The sequence below is a fragment of the Pongo abelii genome, chromosome 1, assembly GCF_028885655.2.
Source record: "Pongo abelii isolate AG06213 chromosome 1, NHGRI_mPonAbe1-v2.0_pri, whole genome shotgun sequence".
Classification (NCBI taxonomy): domain Eukaryota; kingdom Metazoa; phylum Chordata; class Mammalia; order Primates; family Hominidae; genus Pongo; species Pongo abelii.
In genome coordinates, this window is record NC_071985.2 from 168541861 (window position 1) to 168566682 (window position 24822).

The 24822-nt window shown below is 38.9% G+C and overlaps 1 protein-coding gene across 2 annotated transcripts in view; it reads right to left on the reverse strand.

Moving 5' to 3' along the window:
• CACHD1 (cache domain containing 1) overlaps positions 1–24822 on the reverse strand; it is a 223768-nt gene that overhangs the window by 103224 nt on the left and 95722 nt on the right. For both annotated transcript variants that reach the window (XM_024233337.2, XM_054554386.1), the window contains exon 3: positions 7853–8001. In XM_024233337.2, coding sequence (XP_024089105.1) covers positions 7853–8001 — 149 coding nt within the window. The remainder of the gene's footprint in view (positions 1–7852; positions 8002–24822) is intronic.

Sequence of the window (24822 nt, forward strand, 5' to 3'; positions counted from 1 at the left end):
TGTTTTTAGTAGAGACGGGTTTTCACCGTGTTAGCCAGGATAGTCTCCATCTCCCGACCTCATGATCCACCCACCTCGGCCTCCCAAAGTGCTGGGATTACAGGCGTGAGCCACTGTGCCTGGTCGAGCATTAACTTTTTTAAGAGAAGCTGTGTAGGAGAATACAGTAGAAAGTTCTGTAAGTGAGAGTTTAGCCTTCTCCAGTCTAAATCTGAAGGTTAACAAAACCTTAATTTTAACGATAGGTTTGGCAGTACACTTTTCTATCCTTTCTAAAGATAAAAGGGGTAAAAGGACAAGAGGGATAACTTTATATCAACTTGGCTGGGCTATGTTACCCAGATAGGTTTGCCAAACACTATTTTAGATGTTTCTGTGAAGAAAATGTTTTAGATGAGATTAACATTTAAATAATAGGTTATGAGTAAAGTCGATTATTCTCCATAACATCAGTGGGCCTCATCAATTGAAGGACTTAGTAGAACAATGACAGACGTTCCGTAAGCAAGAAGAAATTTCCCTAGGAGACTGCCTTTGAACTCCAACTGCAACTCTCCTTTGAGTCTCCAGCTTGCGAGCCTACTATGTATTTTGGACTTGTACTGCCACAACCCTAATTCCTAACAATAAATATTCATCTCTCTGTATGTACACACACACACACACGCGCACGCACGCACGCACGCACACACACCCTATTGGTTCCACTTCTTTGGAGAACCCTATCTAACACAGGGTTATAACGGTGCTATTCGTGAGCATTATTATAATCAGGAGCCTGTGTTCTTGTATCAAAACCTACGCTAGTTGCTTTGTCTGCAGCACAATACCCTCAAGAGGTTGAATAAGATGGGATTCCTGAAATCATATAATTCAAGTGGGTGCCAGCTGGAAATGCACTGAATTTGTGTTCTTAGAAGATGAGATGAGTCCTATCTGCCTTCCACAGTGACTATATCAACCTCAGCGGATGCCCCAACTCAAAGAGCTCCCTGTAAAATAGCAGGAATCCAATTTGACAATGGTTCCAAGAGTTTCTTCATTTTTGGAATCAGTGAAGCTTTTTAAGTCTCCCCTGAGAGAATTATCTATTCAGCTGAAGTCTTCCAGCTCCAGGTGGCTGGCTTCAGAGAACCTTGAAAACAAGTTGCTTACTTACTCTAGCTCCATCAGAGTATCAATTTGCTCATCAAGCCAGACAGATGCCTTAATGCCAGTTCTAACCATGATTAGCCAATTAACATGTATTAACTAAATGAGGATAACAGCACTGAACCCCACTTGGAGATACAAAAAAGAATAAAAATCTAAATTCATCTTTCCAGTATTTCTTCCCTAGCTTATGCTCCCCTTTGCCCCCTTCTTTTTAAATAAAGACACCAAAAATTAAAAAAATAAGAATACCAACAGGTAGTAACATCTATAGAAGAAATTGGGGAAAGAAATAGATAAATCAATTAAGTGATGTGGACAATAAAAGTATTGATCTGGGCCCAGCATGGTGGCTCATGCCTGTAATCCCAGCACTTTGGGAGGCTGAGGCAGGTGGATCACTTGAGTCCACGAGTTCGAGACCAGCCTGGCCAACACAGTGAAACCTCGTCTCTACAAAAATACAAAAATTAGCTGGGCGTGGTGGCGCACCTGTAATCCCAGCTACTCAGCAGGCTGAGGCATGAGATCATGCCACTGCACTCCAGCCTGGACAACAGAGCGAGACTCTGTCTTAAGAAAAAAAAAAAAGTATTGATTTGTTTATATAAAAGCCAAGGATCAGTAGGGCCTGCTGAATAAACAATAGCTTTAGAAGCACACATCGGAACCTCATCTCTGTGGCAAGCTGGGTTTCAGGGATAGCTATTCTTAGTGTTATGCCTAATGGAGTTATATTCTTTAAAACCTGAGAGAATGAGAATGGACATTTTTAAGTTGGCATAGCAGGGAAAGCACATGGATAAGACATTTTTCTTAAGTCAAATCTATTAATATTGTATGGTCTTTTAAGGTCAGGAATTGCAAATTCACATGCTAAGGTTGGCCAAACAGGTGATATAAATCAGGAAAATAGGTTGGGTATAACACATCAGGTCAGGAACTCATCCCCTGTATTGAAAGGGGAGCTGCTCTTCATGAAAGCAGACTGTTACCAAGTAGCAGTGTGGATCCAGTATTGCCAAATCTTCTGATTTTTCAAGAGAGGACAGATATTTGGATTTTTAAATTGCTAATCTTTCAAAGTTTAAATGTTGGCAACAGATTTTAAAATTTACAAATTTAAAAACCTTTAAAACACCTGAGGGCTGAAAAAATATACCTGCAGGTCAGATATAGTCCATGGGTGTAATTACACATTTGTTCACTCCTTGTGGGAGAGCCCAGGATCTCCTGTGTCCCTAGCATCTCACCTAAAGGAACACAAAGGGAGCTGCGAATTAAATTATATAAATAAATGAGCCCACTCTCAAAACTATGTTGTTTTAAGTGATACCATTGAAAATGAGTTTGTTTTTGATTAAACTTAGCCTATTTTTTTCCATATTGAAGAATGCAAATTCTTTAGATCATTCCTTCAACAACAAACATTGACAGAGTACCTAATCACTATGCAGCGCCTTGTGCAGAATAATTAACTTCTAAGGCTCCTGTGCAAGAATTTTAAGAGTTGACTGGTCTGAGAAGGAAAGTATCAAACCCATCTGAAAAATTAATTTTCTGCCACTTTGCAGGTTCTCTCTGTTGTCATCATACTATAGCCTAATGCTCTGTAACAGAGCTCTTTAAAGCTCCTCTCTCTTCAGAACTAGGCATTTTATTTTTAAAAAATATGTACTATTAAGCACTAGTGAAGAAAACCAAATATGGATTATAAATCATTAAAAATGAAAAATTAGGCCTGAGACAAAAAGTAAAAATTAGCCATTAGTTAAAATTACTTATAAAAACATTGTCTAGTTCTAACTAATCTTTAGTATATTTGGAGAAGAAGCAAGGTCAATAGGCCACAGGCACTTGAAATGTTAGTAACAAACAGCCATCATGCCACTGGGTCAGTGCTGAGTTTAAAAAAAAAGTTCATAAGGCCCAGATGACTTAAGAATGAAGAAGATTCAGAACTAAGACTGGAGGTCTCTTATCTGAGGTCCAACTGCTTATATTTATTATAAAGGCAGTATTAATACATATACATATGGCAAGATACAGTCCATAGGCATAAACAGTTTTAAAGAGTTTGCCTCATAGAACTACAATATCTTACAGTTTGGAAGGACTTCTGCAATAATCTTGAGCCCATTTTTCATGAACTTCAGTCACTACTACATCTCTATCACTTTCAAACATTTGGTCACATTCACTTAATGTTTTCATTGAAAATAATTCAATTTTATTTAGCTACATTTATATTAAAAAGAAACTTTGTTATTGCCAGTAGAGAAAAAAAAAACTGTTGACATAGTGAATATTGAAATAAATACATAATCAAATTTTAAAAAATGTCTAAGTATAACCTAAAAACATCTCCTCTATAACAACCATGTGAGGTGGGTACTCTCGTTATCCTCATCTCACTGATGAGGAAACTGAGGCTCAGAATAAGTGACTTCCAAAGGTCCACATATGAGTTCATGAGATTCAAAACCAAATCTCCCTAGTATTAAAAAAAAAGTTTTTAATCACATCCTTAAACTGCTTCGAAGGACTAGGAGATCTTCCTTTCCTCACCTAACTCCAACATGAAGTTGTTGAGATTTAAAATAGAGACATTTTTGGAAGGATTGGAATATAGGAAAGTGTCAGCTGGGTGCAGTCGCTCAAGCATGGCTCAAGCCTGTAATTCCAGCACTTTGGGAGGCCAAGGTGGGTGGATCACCTAAGCTCAGAAGCTTGAGACCAGCCTGGCCAACATGGTGAAACCCCATCTCTACTAAAAATACAAAAATTAGCTGGGTGTGGTGGCACGCCCCTGTAGTCCCAGCTTCTTGGGAGACTGAGGTGCGAGAAGCACTTGAGCCTGGGAGGTGGAGGCTGAAGTGAGCCGAGATGGTGCCATCACACTCCAGCCTGGGCGACAGAGTGAGACTCTGTCTCCAAAAAAACAAAAGGAAGGCGTGAACTGAAAATGTGTCCAGCAGGCACCCCAGCCATTAGAATACGCAGATAAAGCACTTTCTGAGGGTCTGGAAGAAAGGTGGCTAGCTGAGAATTTGTACCCTTGTTCACTGCAACAACATACTACTAACTCTTTCCATTTTTAAATCTTCATTAAAAAACTGAGGAGTTCCTGTAATTTTACAAAGTGCTTGTGTTCAGCCAAAGTCTAGAAAAGTATCAGCTCAGGGTTCACTCCCAAAATTCCTTCACACATTTCACTGGAAAGTGGGCTCCATTCAAAGCCAAGCAGACACAGTATAATTGAAGGAAGTCCCCACAGGCCACTTCCTGTTGCAAAAGATCTCTCTGTTGTCAGGTATCTTTAAAATTGGTTGAAGGAGGTTCCTTGTATTGCTTATCTGTACATTCTCTGATTGTTCAGCTTTACCTTCAGAACTGCCTTGGTTTTCCAATATCCACCCCAAGCAGTTCTTGGCTCTGTCAACTACTCCTGGTCAGGAGAGAATACTGCATCTTCAGCATTCAGTGCAGAGGTCCCACCTCTGAGGGAGGAACATTCTCTCCTACTAATCTGCTTACTCGGTGTGCATTTTTCTAGGGGTACAGTTAAGGTCTCATGGATGTTCAACTAAACTAAATGAGAAGTTCCTAAAGGACAGAAACTACATTTTATGCTTGATTGTATTAACAAAAAGGTTGACCACTGGGTTTTACCAAATTAGATGGCCTCTGTCCCAGACCTGAACCCTTATCTCAACATATTCAAATGGAAATCACTATCTTTACTCCCAAACTTAATGCATACACGTGTGTTCTTGGCTTTTGGCTGATATCAAGTGTAATGTATGCATGTGTGTATGTATGTCTGACCATTCTCACAAGTCAGCTTCAACAGCATGGCTGCATCTTACCATCTCATATATATAGATGTGATATAATTTTCCTAACTAATCCTCTATTGCTAGAAATTTAGAGTATTTATAATTTTCTCTATTCTAAATGGTACTACAATATTTTTCTTTACGTGTTTATATTATATATATTTTTGTGATGTTCCTCCTAATGGCCAAATCAGGTAAGAGGTATATTTCTGAAGTTCATAAAATCATTTCCAATACAACCTATCTGGTATAGTTCTCTGCTTTGAGGAACCACAATACCTCTCTGTTATGTCACATTTTGCCCTATTAATTATGCTCAATATTTGCCACTCCACACCCAGTAACTTATACATTTCTAGAGAGTAGACACCCTCTTACTCATTCCTATATCAATTTAAATCAATTCAGATTCCAACAAATAGTATAAAAATTAAATATAATGGCCAGGTGCTAGGGGTAAAAAAAGGTGAGGTGTAATTCCTGCCCAGAACAGAAGGGGAAGCCAACTCACAACAAGGTCTGATACATTAAGTTCTACACTATATAGAGATGTATGGAAATTACTATGGGAATAAAGATGAGAGAGCAATAAATTCTTCCAGGGACAAAAGGGAATAACGAGAGGAAAGAAAGAGGTAATTGGAAGCTATGAAGAAAAGCCCAATTGTTGAGTTGCTCCTTGAAACATTCATAGAAATTCACCAGGTGGGCAAGTGACTGGGTAGATTCACCAGTAGCAGCCAGCCAATTCAAGTTTCAGGTTTTTTCCCCTCTAGAGCACTAGTTCTACTTAGGAATTTATGAAGATCCCCAATGTGCTAAGCCAGGGTTTTTCAACCTTGGCACTACTGTCATTTTGGGCAAGGTAATTCTTTGTCTTGGGAAGCTGTCCTGAATGTTATAGGATGTGTAGCATATCCCTGGACTCTACTCACGAGATGCCAGGAGCTTTCTTCCAGCCTTTAAGTTGTGACGACTGAAAATGCGTCCAGACATTGCCACATGTCTTTCCCTAGGAGAAAAATGCATAAATCTAGCTCTAAGAACTTCTCCTTACCCTACTATCTGTTCTTCCTGCCCCGAAAATGGTTTCTTCTTTGGGCCTAAAACTCAACTGGACCCTCATTTTATTTTTAGATAGTGGTAAGGTTGTCAAAACATTAAGTTACAGGTGCCCCACTATAAAAGATAATCTTTGATTATACCTGATATGGTTTGGCTGTGTCCCCACCTAAATCTCATCTTGAATTGTAGCTCCCATAATCCCCACATATCATGGGAAGGACCCAGTGGGAGGTGATTGAATCGGGGGGTGGGTTTTCCTGTGCTGTTCTCGTGACAGTGAGTAAGTTTCACGAGATCTGATGGTTTTATAAAGGGCAGCTCCCCTGTACATGCTCTTTCCTGCCACCATGTAAGACGTGTCTTTGCTCCTCCTTCACTTTCCGCCATGATTGTGAGGCCTCCCCAGCCATGTGGAACTGTAAGTCCACTAAACCTCTTTTCCTTTATAAATTACCCAGTCTCAAGTATGTCTTTATTAGTGGTGTGAGAAGGAACTAATATCTAACAAACAAAATTTGAAATGTTCACTCTGATATGAAGGTATACAAGTATTTAATATTACAGCTAATACTTGTTTAGAACATTACAGTTTACAAAATATTTTCATGTTTGATTTCACTGAAATGTTCACAACATCCTGGAGTATTAGTTATTGCTCTCATTCCAGAAATAAAGACAGGGTTGCTCGAAGACACCAAATATCCAAAGACCATGTGGGTATTGAGTGTTAGGGGTAGAATTCCTATCCAGACAGTCTCATTCCAAATTATATATGCTTTCTATTTAGTTTAGAGAACAACTAGTATGAGTTTCTTCAGGCCACAGACAGGGTAAGCCAGGCAAAGGCACATCTTAACATCATATAAATGGAGAAATAGAATGACTTGAGGATGCCCTGCTACCTAAAAGCCCAGCAAGAAATCATAATAAGTAAAAACTTGCTTATGGAAACAAAGCATTATTTAACCACCAAAAAACGTTATGTCCATCCTTTGCCTATCCGCAAGAGCACCTGTCACGCAAAGAGAGGAATAATAAATACTAATTTACATTTACACTCATATTTTTAAAACATATTAGTGTCTTTTATTTATTCCAAGTAGCACTAGAAAATTGGTATAAGATTACTTTCCACATTGGTAGAAAACTGAGCATAAAAATAAACATTAAGTAACTTGATGAAGGACACACAGCTAATTAAAGACCAAGTCAAACTTAAAACTAAGCTCTTTGCACCTCCAGATAAGTGTTTTTTCCACTACAATTTCCAGCATCCCATAGCCTTATACCCCTCCAGATATAAGTATCACTAGGCCAATAAATAAAAATATCCTCAACCATGCAGATACAAACCTGTTTCAATATGATCTGAAACCACATTTCCCATAGGAGTTTTAAAGACAGTATCTACTAAAGTAAGGAATGGGAATTTTTGGTTACTCTTTTAAAGACAAAAGGCACTCCCTTAAATTAAGCAAGTGACATGGCTTAATAGTTGACTCATGACAAAGCATTTCCAATTTTCTAGATTTCGATTCTGTACTCAAATAAATAGCTGATACTCCTCAACCTGAATTTCATCAGGAGAAAAAGGTGAGTAGGGAGGGTCCAGGAACACTGAATCACATTTCTTTAAAAATCACTTGTCTATCTAAAGATAAAGGGCTTATCTTAAATAGTGGGAAATAAGCTACACAATTTGCAATAAATAAACACAGGTATTTTGAATATGAAATGAAACGTATAAGCAATTCAATTTCTGGTTTATACAACAACAAAAAGTTTTAAACTCTTACTCCATCATGGAAGGTGGGATAGTACAGCAGTCTTGAATCGCAGTTAGGGGAGAGGTTAGGTGAGCCGTATAGGATGCTTCTACAACTTGCTTGTTCCGATTGACCACATCCAAGTAACGGTTGAACTTCTCTCGGATTTTTTTGGCTAGCTGTGGGATGACAGTGAGCAAAATAAATTGAAAGTCCAAGACAATAACTCATTGTATTTTTTTCTAATAAACTAGTAATTTGTGTCACAAGCTGCATATATTAAAATTCAAGTAAAACAAACAACACACACCCAAGTCATATTCCACTGTGTGGGTTGAGATAAAAATTGCACAATGCCCAGAAATCATAGAAGGATACTCAGACAACAGTAAAATTATATCTTCTTGTAACAGATGACGGCACGTTAAATAGAACAATACCTATCCATAAAATACCTTGCTGGAAAAAGGAAAACAAAGACTGTTGACATTATTGTCAGCATGACAGTGGGCACTGCGTGTTACAGAGCAACGACAATGACGGGAGAATAAAGAGGAGAGACATTATCTGTTACTTGTGGTTCTGGGTTCACAGTTTTTCAAGGGGGGTAATAACAGAAGGAAAGGAAACAACATTCAGTGTCTCCTGCTACACAGTCCCAGGGGACACCATTCTTAGTCTTCCATGTGAATGGCAATTCCTTGGAGTTGTACAATCCATATAAATGAAATGCACACTTAAAAATATACTTGTGTTTGGTCTGCTACACCTTTAAGATGAACAAATGTCTTTCTTAACTGCTGTGAACAGAACACTTCATCATGATTTACTTTCATGCAGGAATAATAAAAGCAAATTGGTGAGCATACTTTTTCCTCCATTGTTCCCATCAAATACCACAGCTTCATCACAGATCTCCAAGGAAAACTGTGTTGTTTTTTCTTCCCCTTAAACAAAATGTTACCCAAACGAAATGACTGATAGAATTATAGCTAATTGGTTTTGTAGTGCTATTCATTATCATCACACTGGAGGAAAACTAATCATCTCCTTTGGGTCATGCGTTTCACACAATCCAATAGCTTCCAGGCTGAGAACATGGAGTCAAATTAAAATATCTTCATTTGTTATTTTCAAGCCAATTTTAAATCTTGATTTTGTTCCAGGAATATTCTATAGCTTTCAGGGTCTCAATTAAATAACTGAGGTTCTCAGCCTTGCTAGAAATTATATAAACTATAAAGTTTAGAAAAACTTCCAGACATAACAAAGGGATATGAGTATAATGTTTAATTGGATAATGGGTTGTCCAAATTCATTTTATCATTTTCAAAGGAGGAGTTGTGGGTCTTGGAAATTTATAAAATGACTCACAATACTCCCTGACCTAGACTTCTTACTATTAAAATAAAGTAGGTTTTCCTCATTGAGGTCATTGAATTAAAACATATAAACCCAGTTTAATTTAGACAACTGTTGGTTTTGCCACCCACAGGGGACATTTGGAGAAAATTTTGATCATCACAACTTGGTGGAGAATGCTGCAAAGTAGATAAATAGAGGCCAGGGATTCTCCTAAACATCCTACAATGCACAGGAGAGCACCCCAAAACCAAGAATTATCTGGTTCAAATGTCACTAATGGCCCAGATGAGAAACCTTGAAACCTCGATTGATTGCTTTTTTAACAGGTGTTGGAAAATCACTTTTTAAGCAAAAAATTCACATTTTATTAAGGATATTAATATAACCCTTTCAGGGGCCCTCTAAAAATCTTTAGCAGTATCCTCTGATTGCAGTCAAATAATTATTAACCAGGTGTTTTATTTAAGGGCTATTCTTGGGTATGATTCTGACCAATTTATTTTTTCTTTTCCAACTTTTATTTTAGGTTCAGGGGGTACATGAGCACATTTGTTACATGGATAAATTGCACATTACTAGGGTTTGCTGTACAAATGATTTTGTCACCCAGAAAAACTTTGATTTAGAGAAAAATCAGTAAATTATCCCAATTTGTAATTCAGTCAATAGGTTCCAAACTGTTCTTCTATTTGAATTCTCCACCCATCCAAAATGATAACTTATCAGGGAAAAAAAATCATATAACTTATCAGGGAAAAAAAAATTGTACATTTCAACAATTGCAATTTTTTTCATTCTTTGTTTTTTCCTTCCCCAAAGCAATATTAAACAGGCCATCACATGTGGCCCAGATATGGAGAGAGGACTATTCACTCATTATCAAACATGTTAACGTGGTTTTTAAACAGCAGCTTGCAACTAATCTAACAACCCTCTTTTCCTAGACTTTCACATTCAATGGGCAGTAGAGGGTGTCAGAGCAACAGGCCCAGCTTGAAAACCTTATATTCTCATAATGCCCTGCATAAGCCATCTCATAACACACATTAAATTTGATGCTGTTTTTTTTTTTAACATCTGGCTATCTCATGAGACTACAAGCACTGTTAGGACATACAGTCTCATGAGACAGCCAGATGTTAAAAGATAACATACGACATATGTTTTTGTTCACCACTGTATCTTCAGCCTCTAGCACACTGCCTGGCATTGTAGACATAGAAAAAATATTTAATGAAGTGATAAAGATTTTTAAAATTCATTCCTGAGAGTCATCAACCTTATCTTCTGTTCTAATAATAAACTCTTTTAAAACATACTTATTTTTAAAATATACAACAATATGTATTTCTGGAAGCTCCATCAAGAAGCAAGTTCTACCTTTTCTTTGTAGGTCCTGACTTCTGATAAAGTAAATATCATTAATTTCCCACATAGGAGTATTAAGAGTGTATAGTCCTTTATTGCCCTTGGGAATAAATGTTTTGTAACATAATGAACATAAGATGTAATTAAAAGAACTAAATTTTGAAATATCTTCACAAATTCACTTTAAAATAAAAATAAAATTTGTAATCATATGTCCTTCTCTCTCTCACACACACTCTTAATATTTAACTCCACTTGAGAAATACCCAAGGGTTTCTTCTACACATTTGGAGGATTCTAACTTTAAAGGGTCAGATCTAGCTAAACTCAGACATTCCAATCTGGTCCACTGCCTGTTTCTACATAGGCCATGAGCTAAGAATGATTCTTACACTTTTAAATGTTTTTTAAAAGAGAATATTTTTAATATTTAATAGTTATATGAAATTCTAATTTTACTGTTAATATTTATTGGAACATGATCATTTGTTTACATATTGTTTATGGCTGCTTTCATTTTACAATGGCAGATTAAGTAGCTGCAAGAGTCTGTATGGCCTGCTTTGCTATAGGTAGAAGTCAGGGGCCCTAATTTATCCCCAGATGGAACCATAATCCCAGTGTGGTGCCACAATCCTAGTGTGGTGGTTTTATAGAAATTTCCTACAAATTCTTTAACAGGTCTACCCCTTTGGCAGGTGGGGTCTACATTTCCCCCTCTCCCCACTGCTTAAATCTGGGTAGGCTTATGATGGCTTCTACTAGTGGAGTACAGAGACAGTGATACTACGTGACTCCTAAAGCTAGGTCATAAAAGGACATGCCTGTCTCTTGGAACGCTTACTCTTGGTAGCTGTCAGCTACGCAGCTGTAAGAAGTCCAAGACACATGGAGATGCCACAGTCAGTGCTTAGATGGCAGCTCCCCAGCTTAGCACGTCTTCCAAGTCATCCCAGCCCAAGTTATGGCATGAACCAAGAAACTTCCAGATAATTTCGGCCCCCAGAGTAGCCCCTTGATGAAGCCATGAACATCATGAAGCAGAGACAAGCCATCCTTGCTGTGCCTGGTCAAAATCCTGACCCACAGAATTTGTAAACATGTTTGTTTATGCCACTAAGTTTTGGGTGGTTTGTTATGCAACAACAGAAAAACTGGAAAATGCAGGATCAGCTGTATGCCATCCTAGGATAAACATATTGAAGCAGGTGAAACAGAATTCCTAAATGTAGGCACTGCATCTAAATCATCAAAATTATCAAGATTGTACCCTGCGAGTTGTAAACCTGTTGCAAAGAGATTTCAGGGTTCTTCAGAAAATTTTAATAGCTACCAGACCTTACAGGGTGGGTATTCTCATTTTATATCAATGAGTTAAGTGATGAGCCCAAAGCCACAAAGTAAGTGGAAGAGCCATTCACTTATACAAATTCAAAATCTGTGTGCTCACGCACTGGCTGTGGTGCCTCAGACAAACCAAACCTAAAAGGAGCTGCAATGATGGCTTGAAATATTAAAACATGACATATTACACAGGCTGAGAATTCCTGTTAACATAATCAAACAAGGCAAAGAGCAGAATGTTAAAAGGTCCTCAACTCTGGGCTGGCTGTGGAACCGAATGTTCCTTGGGATTGCAGGGTGACTGGTTGCTGGGAGACGGGCCCTGGCAGAGGTGTGTTTTACTGGGGGATCGGAGTAGAATGTCTGCCTTTGCCTTCCTGGTTAGGGTGGGCCTTCAGCTGCATTCTTCATCAGTAGAGACAGTAAGTACCAAGAATATAGACTCCAAACACCTATGGCACTTCACAAAAGGTGTCAAATGCATGCTCTGTCTACTTGGATTCACAGCTGTCAGTCAGAAATTCCCCAATCTTTCATGTAGCGACAGGTTATCTTGCCTTACTAAGAAAAATGCCAACATCTGCTGAGTGCCAACTATGTACAAGTCACAATTTTAGGCCTCTCACATGCATATACCAACTTAATCTTTCAAAGGACCCTATTAGGTGCACACTTCCATTTTCCAGAAGTAGACACTAAGGGGTAATTTGCTGAAGGTTACAAAGTTAGTAAGTGGTAGGGCTGGGATTCAAACCCATATTCTGACTTCAGAGCCCAAGCCTTCAACCTTTACTCAACATTGCTTCTCTTTGTAATATGGAGATCAACCCTCTCCCCACATTTCTTTTCAAATCAGTTTTAACAAATGTTGTGAAATGCTTGGCAGGATACCATAAGCTATGCACAGTCTCATTACTTCATAATAAGAATTAGATTTTTAAAAATTAATATGATTTCTAATAATATTCTTCAAAATTCCTATGAAAATCAAGTACTTTGAAGAAGTTTAGAATTGTTAAATTTTACCACAAATATAAAAAAGGGGCCAGGAGCAGGGGCTCACACCTGTAATCCCAACACTTTGGGAGGCTGAGGCAGGTGGATCACTTGAGCCCAAGAGTTAGAGACCAGTCTGGGCAACATAGCGGGACACTGTCTCTTCCAAAAAACACAAAAAATTAGCCAAGAATATTGGTGTGCATCTGTAGTCCCAGCTACCCAGAGGGCTGAGGCAGGAGGATCACCTGAGCCCAGGAGGTTGCGGCTGCAGTGAGCCTTGATCGTGCCACTGCACTCCACCCTATGATACACCGTCCCCACCTCCCAAGAAAGAGGTGGGGATATGATCAACTTTGTTATAAAGAATTCTCAAAAAAAAAAAAAAAAAAAAAAAGAAAAGAAAAGAAAGAAAAGAAAAAAAAAACCACCAAAACGATGCCTACCTAATATTACCTGAGTATCGTGGAATAAATTACATTAAACTATCTTAAATTGTTCAAATTACTCAAGGGGTTTTTGTTGGTTGGCCACCTGACAAGAGAACAGAGTGCTAGTATTGTTCCTTTTCTTCAGAATTCAGTATTTTCCTAAAGAATTTCACCTTAATTGACTATGTACCATTATAGGACAGTAAGAGAACACTGTGATTCCCAGTTTACAAGTGAAGAAACTGAAGCATATGGAGCGATAAGTGTCTTGACTACCGGGGGTGCTCTTGCCTCCCTCCACCTCACTGCCTGAGAGGAGCTCCCTGTGTCCTTCTGATGAGGAATGTGATGGTGACACACTATGGAAACCTCATCTTGTGCTCCACTATCGTGTCTTTTTTTTTCCTCCCTCTAAAAGGAATCTCTTTTAGCACGCCAACCAAACCCAGGCTGCTCAGCAAGCATAACAGAACCTCAGAGTAAAGACAGCCCACAGAGAGGTTAATCCTGAATGTATCCAATAAACTGAAGAGGACCGAAGGGCCAATGTAGAACCTTCCAAAAGGCCAGACAGATTCTGGGTCTGTATCCTGCTATGATCCCTGCAGACAGAAGAAAACAAAGACATTCTCAACAGAAAGCTACAGGTGGACCCACAATCCTTCTCAGCGTAATTAAAAACATTTTTCTTTCCACAGCTCAGCTTTCATCTTTTATCCTTCTTTATCCTTTCCCCTTCATCCCCTAAGGGGTTCCTGAATACGGATGAGACAACAGGACTAAAACCATCTTGTCACCTTTTGGGTCAATTCTTAGGCTAGCCAACATCCAGCCATGGGTCAAATGATCAGTAGGTAGCGTGCGGTCCCCATGGGAACGGATTCTAATTTGTCATTATCTCCAGTGACAACGTTTCATCACAACATCAATGAATTTCTTTCTTGCTGAATTTCTTTTCCCTTAATTTTCCCATAGACATTTCTGTCATTTGCATACTTCCCCAGAGCCCTTTTTTAAAAGCTCTTTTTACCTTAGCTTTATACTTCAGAAGATTGGGGGTGGGGTGGGCACATGGTTAGAAAAAGGTAAAAGAAAACAAAAATGCAAAGGCATAGTGGGTACTTTATTTATGTCTGCTTCCTAAAAGGAAGGGCCGGAAGGAGTTTTGAATGTTAGGGAAAGCTTTATTTAAAATACGTAACAATGAAGCTGACAGGCACAGACAGGAAATATACCCTAGGGGACCGAAGATTCATAGCAAAATTCCTATTGAACCTAGAAAAGTTTAACATTTGACATTCAAAATCCTTTGTGCCGTGGTAAGAATTTAATAGTTGATCCTTATTTCCTTCAACTCTAGCCTTAATACTAAAGAATAAACCTTGCATTTTGTTTTCTAGTAAGTTTCAGGGTTTAGTTATTTGAGTGTATGTGACATAAAAATAATTTTAAGCACAAATATTTAACATCTCTGAACATCACACCATTGCATTCTAAAGTTCTTCATAGAAAATATTCTCATTGTTTCATGTTGCACATCATATACAGGATATAAGAAATGCTCTAACTCTCTGCTATTCTTTCTACTAGTAATAGTCCTAATGGTTCAGACAGACATAGAGTTCTCTCACTTATTAGCTGGGAATTTGGGCAAATTCCTTGACTTCCCTTAGCATCAGTTCCTGATGAGTAAAACAGAAATAGTATCCCTTAAAGGACTTATTGTGGTGTTCAAATGAAACACAGTGAATATACAAAGCCTAGGACAAATACAAGGGATTATTCTTACTATCATAGTGGACAATCTCTGGCCTAGAAATGTAGTAGTAACTGGGGAAATATTGTGGGGTCTAAATTTTCTAACAGAGCTAGAAGTAAAAGGATAAAGCTATAAGTAATAAACTGAATGTTAACTAACCATTTTATTCATTTAACTCATCCACATGGTTAATTCCACATGGAAAATCTGGCACAAGGTCTTGTGGGGGAAAGCATTTTTTCTTAGATTAAAAGCAAAATGGCACAGAGGGCTGTAGTCGAAGAAGTTTCAGTTAAATTCAGCTGTCATTTACTAGCTGAAGGAAACGAGGCAAGTTATTTTTCTAAGCCTCAACTTAATTACCTCTAAATTGGATATAATAATAGCTGCTTTGTGATGTTGCTTGAGAACTAAGCGGGATAAAGTTTGTAAAGTACTTAGCAGAGTGCCCAATGTATTATAAGTGCCAAATAAATGGTAGTGGCTGTTAACTATTATTGTAATGGTTATTATTGTTTGAGGAACTTAACAATGGCTAGGTACAAATGGAGAATCCAAAGAACATTCTCTGTACTTGGAGAAGGGTGAGTAGTCAACACAGTCAGGATAGATGTGTCAGCAGTAGGCCATGACCTTACTACAGCTGTCAGTGACTCTTCTAAAGCACTGTGTCATACAGGATAGGTAATTACAGTCTCGGGCAGCTCAGACTTTTTCTGGGATCCTCTTTTAAGACTCTAATAATGACCTTACTCTTGTGTTGTTGCATTTTACCATTTTCAAACCATTTTTACCTGAATTGTCTCATTTATGCCTTATAACAACCCTGGGAGCTAGGCGGAGCAGATATTCTCTCTGTCCCAGTTTTACAATCAAGGAAATAGAGGCTCAGTGGTTTGCCCAAGCTCGTGCTGAGTAAAGGTAGAAAACAAAAAGACCATTTCTTCTAATCTCTAGGTCAATTCTCTTTCTGCTAACAAGCTCCCTCAAATTGAAGAAAAATGTGAACTCTCCCAGATCAAATTATCTAAATTCTACTCATTCCTTCTGGTTCCAGCCCAATTTCAACCTCTTTGAAGCCTTCTCTGTCCTTTTCCAAAATTTCCTAGGACTCACCATTTGTTCCACCCACTTTCTGCTTCACACTGTTCTTGTTCTTTCCTCATTTGAAGACCCTGTTTATCCCAACAAACCAATAACACAACAATAATTAGAAATAATTGATTGCTGATTATGTTTAGGGCACTGTGTGACATGTGACTTTACCTGATGCCTTTTAATCTTCACAACAGCCCTTGGTAATCACCCTATGCTATTTTTACAGATGATTCCAATGGACTGACATGCCCAAGGTCACACAGCTAATAAACAGACTAATTAGATCACATTCATCCTCTTGAACCACTGCACTATGCATTTTTATTTGTTGCCTGGCACACAGAAGAGACTTAAAGATGTTAATGTCACATGCCTCCACACAATATACCATTATTTCCCATATTGAAAAGATCTTCCTCTGAGTGTAGACAAAGGCAGATAACCTATGACTATTACTCATATCTGGTTCAAGCCAATCAGAAGCTTCAGGGCCTTTCCAGTTCCCTATCTTGATCTGCTTCCTAGGTAATATCAGCTGCTCTAAAGCAAGTCTTGCTGTCTTAGCTCCAACTATTCTACAAATACTATAGAGTGGCATAAACAACAAATATTTGTTTCTCATAGTTCTGTAAAGTGGGAAGTCAAAGATCAAGATGACAGCAGATTCAGTGTGTGGTGAGGGCCCTCCTTCCTAGCTTGCAGATGGCAACCTTCTGGTATCCACACATGGCAGACAGAGTGTCTGTCTCTTCCTTGTCTTATATAGAGTACTCCAGTGTTTCTGTCTCTTCTTACAAAAGCTTAAATCCCACCATGGGGGCTCCACCCTCATGGCCTCATCTAACCCTAATTACCTCCCAAAGGCCCCACCTCCAAATACCATCACATTGGGGGTTAGGGCTTCAGCATATGAATTTGGGGAAGACACAAACATTCAGTCCATACTTGCCCCCAAAAGAGCACCTGTTCAGAAAGGTATACTGATAGCAACTGGCCGCTGTCATGATATGGCTGCTCATCACCACTAGTTTGGGCCTCATGAAATTATTCAGTAGGACAGAGCCTGGGCATGGCAGGCAATGATACAGGACAAGATAGATGAAGACCTGGAGATGCAGTAGGGCCAGTCTGAATTTCCACTGGCCCGTGGAGACTTCAGGGTAGTCTGACAGATGTGAGGGAATAGCCCATCCAACAGAGAAGCAGGGCAGCTGCTGACAGACGATCTGCAGGTGGACCAGAAAGATTTATGTGCAAGGCTGTCTGGGCTCCAGGGTCACATATCCTGATCCTGCGAGAGGTGGGGCCCCTGTGCTGAGCTGGGAGGAGTACAATGGAAAAAACAGGAGACAAGTGCTGACATGCCAGAGAACAGGGGGAGGCTGAGCCCTGGGAAACAGTTGAGACCAGCAGCTTAGCTTCTTTCTTCATGCAAAATGAACATTTGCTTTAAAGGTTATAATGGGGTTGGTTTGGATAACAGTTTGTGTTGGGTATTGCAGGAGAGTCACTGCAATACACACCCAAGCCTCCCAAAAGCCAAGGTTATCAACTCAAGGGCTCAATGGACTCTTGCCCTGTTTTTCACCCCACTCTACCCTTAACAACCAGATCATAACAAAAGAAACAAAGGGAAAGGCAGGCTTCAACCCACTTCTCCTCACTTCACTCTGTAACAGGAGCCCCTGACCCGAGATTCTTTTACATCTGAAATAAGCCCAGGCCTTGAAAGTTTACCATCTATTCCTTCGCAAGGAAAAAGAAGTTCCACCTATTCTTGACCTTAGAAAAAAAATCGAGAAGCTGAGAATTGGGAAGAGGAGAGAGCAGGAGCCACAGACTAATCTCTAAAATTTCACGTCACAACTTTTTGTGTAGAATATTAATCACGAAGGAAAGGGGAAAAACACTATGGGTTCGTGAACTTGGGAATTCTCTGGTGGCCTGTGAAAGACACACTCAACTGTAGAAAAGAAAAGCAAACCCAGTCACTTCCTACATAAAACTCTTACTTGAAGAACAAATATCTGTGCATAACTTATAAACACTAAGTGTAACAGATGCATTTCAAATAAAAGGGAGGCCGCTAGACAATGGGGATGGATAGGTCAGAAAGGCTCTGGGAACCTGAAATTTCACAGAGCCCAGACTCTCTTCTCCAGACTCAATGCAAATAATATCTTGTCACAAACCAACCTTGTGACCTGGGCCAGAGCCTGGCACACGATGTAGAAACTCAGAAAAATGTTTGCTGCATAAATGAAGGACGAAACCTGACCTAGCCTCCCATTAGAGGATAACTGACCACAGCATGTTAGGGTTCTTCAAGGGCCCCTTTGAGAGAATATCGATCAAACATTTGCCAGCAAGCGTCAATTAGCTCAGCAATGGAGTGGAAAGATGACACTGGCAAGGAAACAAGTATCTGTTACCACTAAGCACTTCCTTACCCTCACACTGGCCAAGTACTTACTGAATCCAAGTCCTGGGATGACAATCTTGAGACACAATGACCTTCTCTAAAATTTTTAAAAATCGAGATGTTTCTATTTCCCCTTTTAAAATAATATTAACTTAGCTTGCCTTTTGAATGAAATATAGCACTGTGCCATTTTAAGATTTCATTGATACTATGAGCTCAATTACAGTAATTGCAAGGTCTCTCCCTCCTAGTGCCTCATTTAAAAAGATGATTGCAAGACAGAGCCTCATGTGCAGTGGAGTTCTATATTTAGAGTAACAAATTTGTACAAGGTAAATTCCCTTTAAAACTAAGGAAAGAAAAACAGTACAAAAGGAAGCATCTTATGAATGTTTGATTTCTCCAATTGTTAAAGACTGGCCTTGAGTATCCACATTACCTGAGTCTTGAGTTTGATGTGGCATTAGGAGGCAGGAGCACTTTCTCTCCTGGTCCTACCTTTGAACAATGAAGCCAGTTGTAATGCGCTAATATCACTCAATAGAGAAAAGGCTTTTCTTGGCTTCAGTTTCAAGATACTTTAGCAGTGGCAAAGCAACTCCTGAGATTTTGGGGTCTTTACAATGCAGGCATATAGCTGTAAGTGCTGATCCAGAGGTATAAGTTTTTTTTAATATCACTGGGAAAAAAAATTTTTAAGCCAACAATAACAGCACCCTCACCCCCGCCTGCCCCCCACAACTTAGATGAGGTACAAATGTTGGGTGCTGCTGGAAAGTACGTTGCCTGCTATTAAGACTTGCTAGAAACAACAACAAAAAGAAATGTTTCCCGTATGGGTTGCCAACCAGAGGAATGAGGATATTTGCCTGAACCGCAACAATTTTATTATATCCTTCTCTGAACTATTCTGTGTGTTCCCTTGCCAAGCTGCATCTAATATCACTCTCTAAGTCACAGTTGGATTTAGGAAGGTCTTCTCATCCCCTATCTGATGACAGGGCGAACTGCAAACAGAAGAACTGGGGCATGCCTGCTTTCTATTGGCTGTTTGGCTGCAGGATTCATTGCTAACACCTTCTTTTAGAGGCTGGTGCCATGGTAGGCCTGACATGCATGTCAGCGGATGTGACAGTGACACTTCCTGATGACTCTGCAGCATGTAAAAGGACTAAACTAACGGCTGCTTAAGTAACACCCAGCGTGAATGCCCATGAACAGCTATTTCAACACGATCCCTACCTCCCCAGAGTCTTTTACTATTAAAATAAAGCTATAGTTCTTGGCAGGTTTCCAGTTTTACCACACCACATGTTATTTCATGGGTCCAGATTTTCAAAGCATTTACCCAATTCAGGGGTTCCTGATATGAGCAGTAATTAATTCCTTCACATCATTACGAAAATATTTCCTATTGCACCATGGGATATGTTAGGGATGGGTGGTCCCTGTTCTTGAGTTGCTCGCCAGGTTTTATAATATGTTCTCAGATGAGTTTATGTTTACTCATTCTGCCAGTACAGATAATTTGAGGTTATTTTATTTTTCAGTGGGAGCAGCTGTTTTAGGTGGAGGATGGAGTCAGGTAGGGCTGGGGTAGGGAGAGGGCTGGGGAAGTCTTGGCTGCTCCCTTACCAGCATTTCCAAATACGATTCAACCTTGAGATATTGGAAATGCATGTAAAATGGGCTTACTTGTTTCCATTTTTAGTGGAATGTTCATTTCTTATGATACAGGCTTGCTGGCCTTTAAAATGAGGACTTGGACTCAGTCTATTCCCTTCTAGTTAAATGAAGTTTGACTATTTGAGTAAAAAGCCCAGATCCATGTTTTTTTCAAGGGTCTGCTTCACTGAAAGAAGACATCTGCACATACATAGATCGCAGAGCTATGTGAAAAGCTGACTTTTATAAAACTAAACTAATGGCTACTTATGTAACACCCAGTGTATTACCTTCAGCTGGAACACAGAGAGAGGCACACCAGAGTGGGAGCTTACATGTCTCTTCCTGCCCTGCTGCAAGGTCCCCCTGCTCCTCTCCAGCTGGGCCTGCCTGCAACACCCATTCCCCCTAAAGAAGCAGTACCAGCCCCTTCATTTGTTTCCTTAGAGTGGGAACACAAACTATGAGAATCAAGGGAATGAGGAAATGGACTAATCTGTGGTTTTGCTCAAACAACACTACCACCAGAAAAAACCTGTAACTAGAATTTCCAAGACTTAAATGTGTGTGGTAGTGGCAGTGATGGTGAGAGATTTAAATATTCTATTTTCTATAGATGGCATAGGTGTATATTTTTACATTTGTATATTTGTGTGTTTTTATAAATGTACTTTTATATTTGTATTTCTATTTTTACAAATATAAAAATCCTGTGCATAAGGCTGGGTGTGGTGGCTCATGCCTGTAATCCCAGCACTTTGGGAGGCTGAGGTGGGTGGATCATCTGATGTCAGGAGTTCGAGACCCACATGACCAACATGGAGAGACCCCATCTCCACTAAAAATAAAAAATTAGCCGGGTGTGGTGGCGCATGCCTGTAATTCCAGCTACTCGGGAGGCTGAGGCAGGAAAATCGTTTGAATCCAGGAGGCGGAGGTTGTGGTGAGATGAGATCACACCACTGCACTCCAGCTTGGGCAAGAAGAGCGAAACTCCATCTCAAAACAAACAAACAAACAAACAAAACAAAAAACTGTACATACAAAGAGTAAATATGTGCCTGGAGTACAATTAATAACTGTAAACAATAGATATATATTGCTTTTGTGTGTACATGGTTAATACAATACATAAAACATGTGCATACACAGGGTGTGTGCATGAGTGTATGTAAGCAGGATTATCTCAGCTTACCTCAACACCAGGCACATACATTGACTAATGTACTATACATAACCCTGAAGTCAATGGGTCTATATTCAGTACAGAGATTTAAGCTTTCATGCATGCATTCACATATATTTTAATTTGCAAATATATATATAAGAATATAGAACAGAGGTTACATGTATGTTTTCCTTAAAATAGAAACAAGATGGCTCCAAATCCCAAATGGGGGGTGGGGAGATGGGGAGCTGTCAGGTGGCTTCCTCTCTCTGTGACCATCTCGTTCTTTCCTAGCTGAACAGTACTCCAAGCATCCTGACTATTGTCCAGGCTTCATATGGGAAGAGAGATCCGGGAGTTCTGAGAGGTATCTAAGGGTTGCTATATCCTCCAGGGAAACTGTACTAACAGAAGCTTACCAACCACAGTTCTACACTAAGAATGCCAAGTTGTTATCAGCTTCTCCCGTGTGACAGAAAGGAAGCTCACGATGTTACGCTTTCATCCCACAAACTGGTCCAACAGCTGCAGTTTTTCACTCACTCAATTAGCTAAAAGTTCTTATTTAGGAGGTACTTACTTTAAAACAAAACAAAACCAAACCCCAATAGCCCAACAGAAATTCCATGAGGATGCAAATTATAACCAACTGTCTTAAGGTTATGTTAATAATGGAATAATGATGAATTGGGAAGAAAGACAAAAGAGTCATCAAGGACTTCACTTATTTTTATGTCTTGTTTATGTTCCCGCAGGATGATCCATTAGTAATATAATGCGCTTCCTCCTAAGGCTCCAGTTATATCCTTGTGATTTATGAGAGCTAAAAGCTCATCACTAACAGCACAGAAGGCACCCTCCACCATTGTTTTACCCCGACAACTGAACATTTAAACTCGATCTTTTCCTCATTTAGCAGCTAAGTTTTCATCATAGTATCTACATTGTTTAGACATATTATTTATCTTATATCAGCTGATGTATGACTCTCAAGAGAAAATAAACCACCTTCATTTTAAAAATTGAAAATGTACAGATGAATTTGCAGCAGAAAAAGTATGAAAAACAACACAGCATATGTTTTTAGAACATGGTTAAGAACATGGGTTTTAGAGTTAGACCACTTTGGCTAAAATCCCAATCCTATCACCTAATTCAGCCATGATTCTAGGAAATTACTTAATGTCTCTGAGTCTCAATTTCCTCAAAATGAGGCGAAGAACTGTACTTGTATCAGAGGGTTGTGGCACAAATTTAATGGGATGACTTATGTGAAGCAGTGTTTGTTAAATGAATATAAACTATCATGTTGAATAAATAAAATCTTTTCCAAAATGCAACACGATTTACATGTGTAGTAATTCTTGCAACCGTCTGGCATTTGTTAGGATTCTAGGGACACATACATAATTTGAACAGAAATGAAGGTAATGCCACACTAGATGAGATCCACAGTCCATCAGGGCATCACCCTCAAAAGATTAGCAAGAAATATCAAATGCATGAACAAATGCTCCTGCAATTTAACAATGTCCTTGGGATAAGCTCTTTGTTTCTCTTACTACAATGCCAAGTATAGAATAAGTACTCAACAAATGTGTGCTGAGTTCATCACCTGCCTACCACTTACTAGAGGTATGCTTAGAATCTCTCCCTCAAAGAGATCATAATCTAGTTTATCCACTCATTCCCCAATATCTACAAAGCACTACAGTGTGAACTAGTCTGTCATGGTCCCTATACTCAGGAGTTTAACTTCCACAAGAAACCTAATTTTGCCTTTTAGAGGAGGCGACACATACCATTTACTCTCTGCAATAAACATATACATACCCCTAATAATATTTAATTCTAAATATTATTAGAGCTAAAAGCTCTAATATATATGTGAACATATTATCTTTTAGCTCTAATAATATTTATTTTTTTCTTGCCTCTTCCAAACTTTAAAGAGCATCCCAATTACAATACTGTTGCATGTTTTAAGAAGAAATTCAAATTCAGCTTTGCATAATTTTTGCTGTAGTATAATTGTTTGTAAATCTTCCCTTAAAAAAAAAAAGCAATAGACCATTTTAAAAAAAGCCTCATTCCAAACAAATAAGATGAATTGCTGGGGGAAAAGGAAAGACCATTAAAAAAAAAAAAAGCCTCATACTAACCTTCAATATACCAAACAAATAAGAGGAATTGCTAGGGGAAGGAGTGAGGAGGACAGAGTCTAGCCCCTTCCATTCTGTGGTAAGACAGGCAGTACCTCCCCCATACCTTGGGGGGAAAAATTGAAAACATATAGTGGAGCACTGAATCCAAATACACTTGAATTTCAAATCAGTTTTCTAACCCCCTGCTTGGGTGACCCTGGAAAGGGAATTTCTTTGTGCATAATTTTTCTTGTCAGTAAATCTGAAAGAGTTGTTTTTGAGGATTATTAATTCATGCAGCAAATTTTTACTGAGCACCTGCCATATACTACATGGACAAAGTTTTAATAGTGCTGGGGGCACATCAAGAAACGAAACAGACAAAAATCCATGCCCTCATGGAGCTTCTATTCTATTAGGGAAAGATACACAATGAAAAACATAAATACATACCTATGTCCTACATGATAAACTGTAAGGAGATAAAACAGAGAAAGGGGTAAAAACTAAAGAGAGATGCAATTAATAAAATTTATAAATGAGTGGTCAAGGAAGCCCTCCCTGAGAGGTATCATTTCAGCCAAGAATAAAAGGATGTAAGGGAACCAGCCAAGTGGTTATGTGAGACAAGATTTAATCATAGTGCTTAATTAATCATATGTTCAGTAAATAATGCTGATTATTATCACGGCCTGTACAATATAAACAAAGAAAACACTAAACTTGGATTAAATATCCGGTCACTGCCACATTCATTTCTGAGGTCTTGAACCATTTATACTTATTACCTCTCTGAAATGGTTTACTCCTATGGAAAATAGGATAATAATACCTGCTCTTCTTACATCATTAAGAGGATAAAATGAGAAAATATGTGTAGAAGCACAAAGAAAACTGATAAAGAAACATAAATATTAGAACAGTTATGTTTCCTCTCAGGCTCTCTTTCAGAAATGACAGACCACCAGCCTCTTTTATTCACAGGGAATACAATGATTTGATAAGAGGCTCAGGAAGAGGGTTTCTAAGACGATAAAAATTACCTTCTTTTCTGTAGAGTCAGACGAACAACAGTAAGAGCTAAGACATGGGATCTAATTAAACTAAAGAGCTTCTGCACAGCAAAGGAAACTACCATCAGAGTGAACAGGCAACCTACAAAATGGGAGAAAATTTTCGCAACCTACTCATCTGACAAAGGGCTAATATCCAGAATCTACAATGAACTCCAACAAATTTA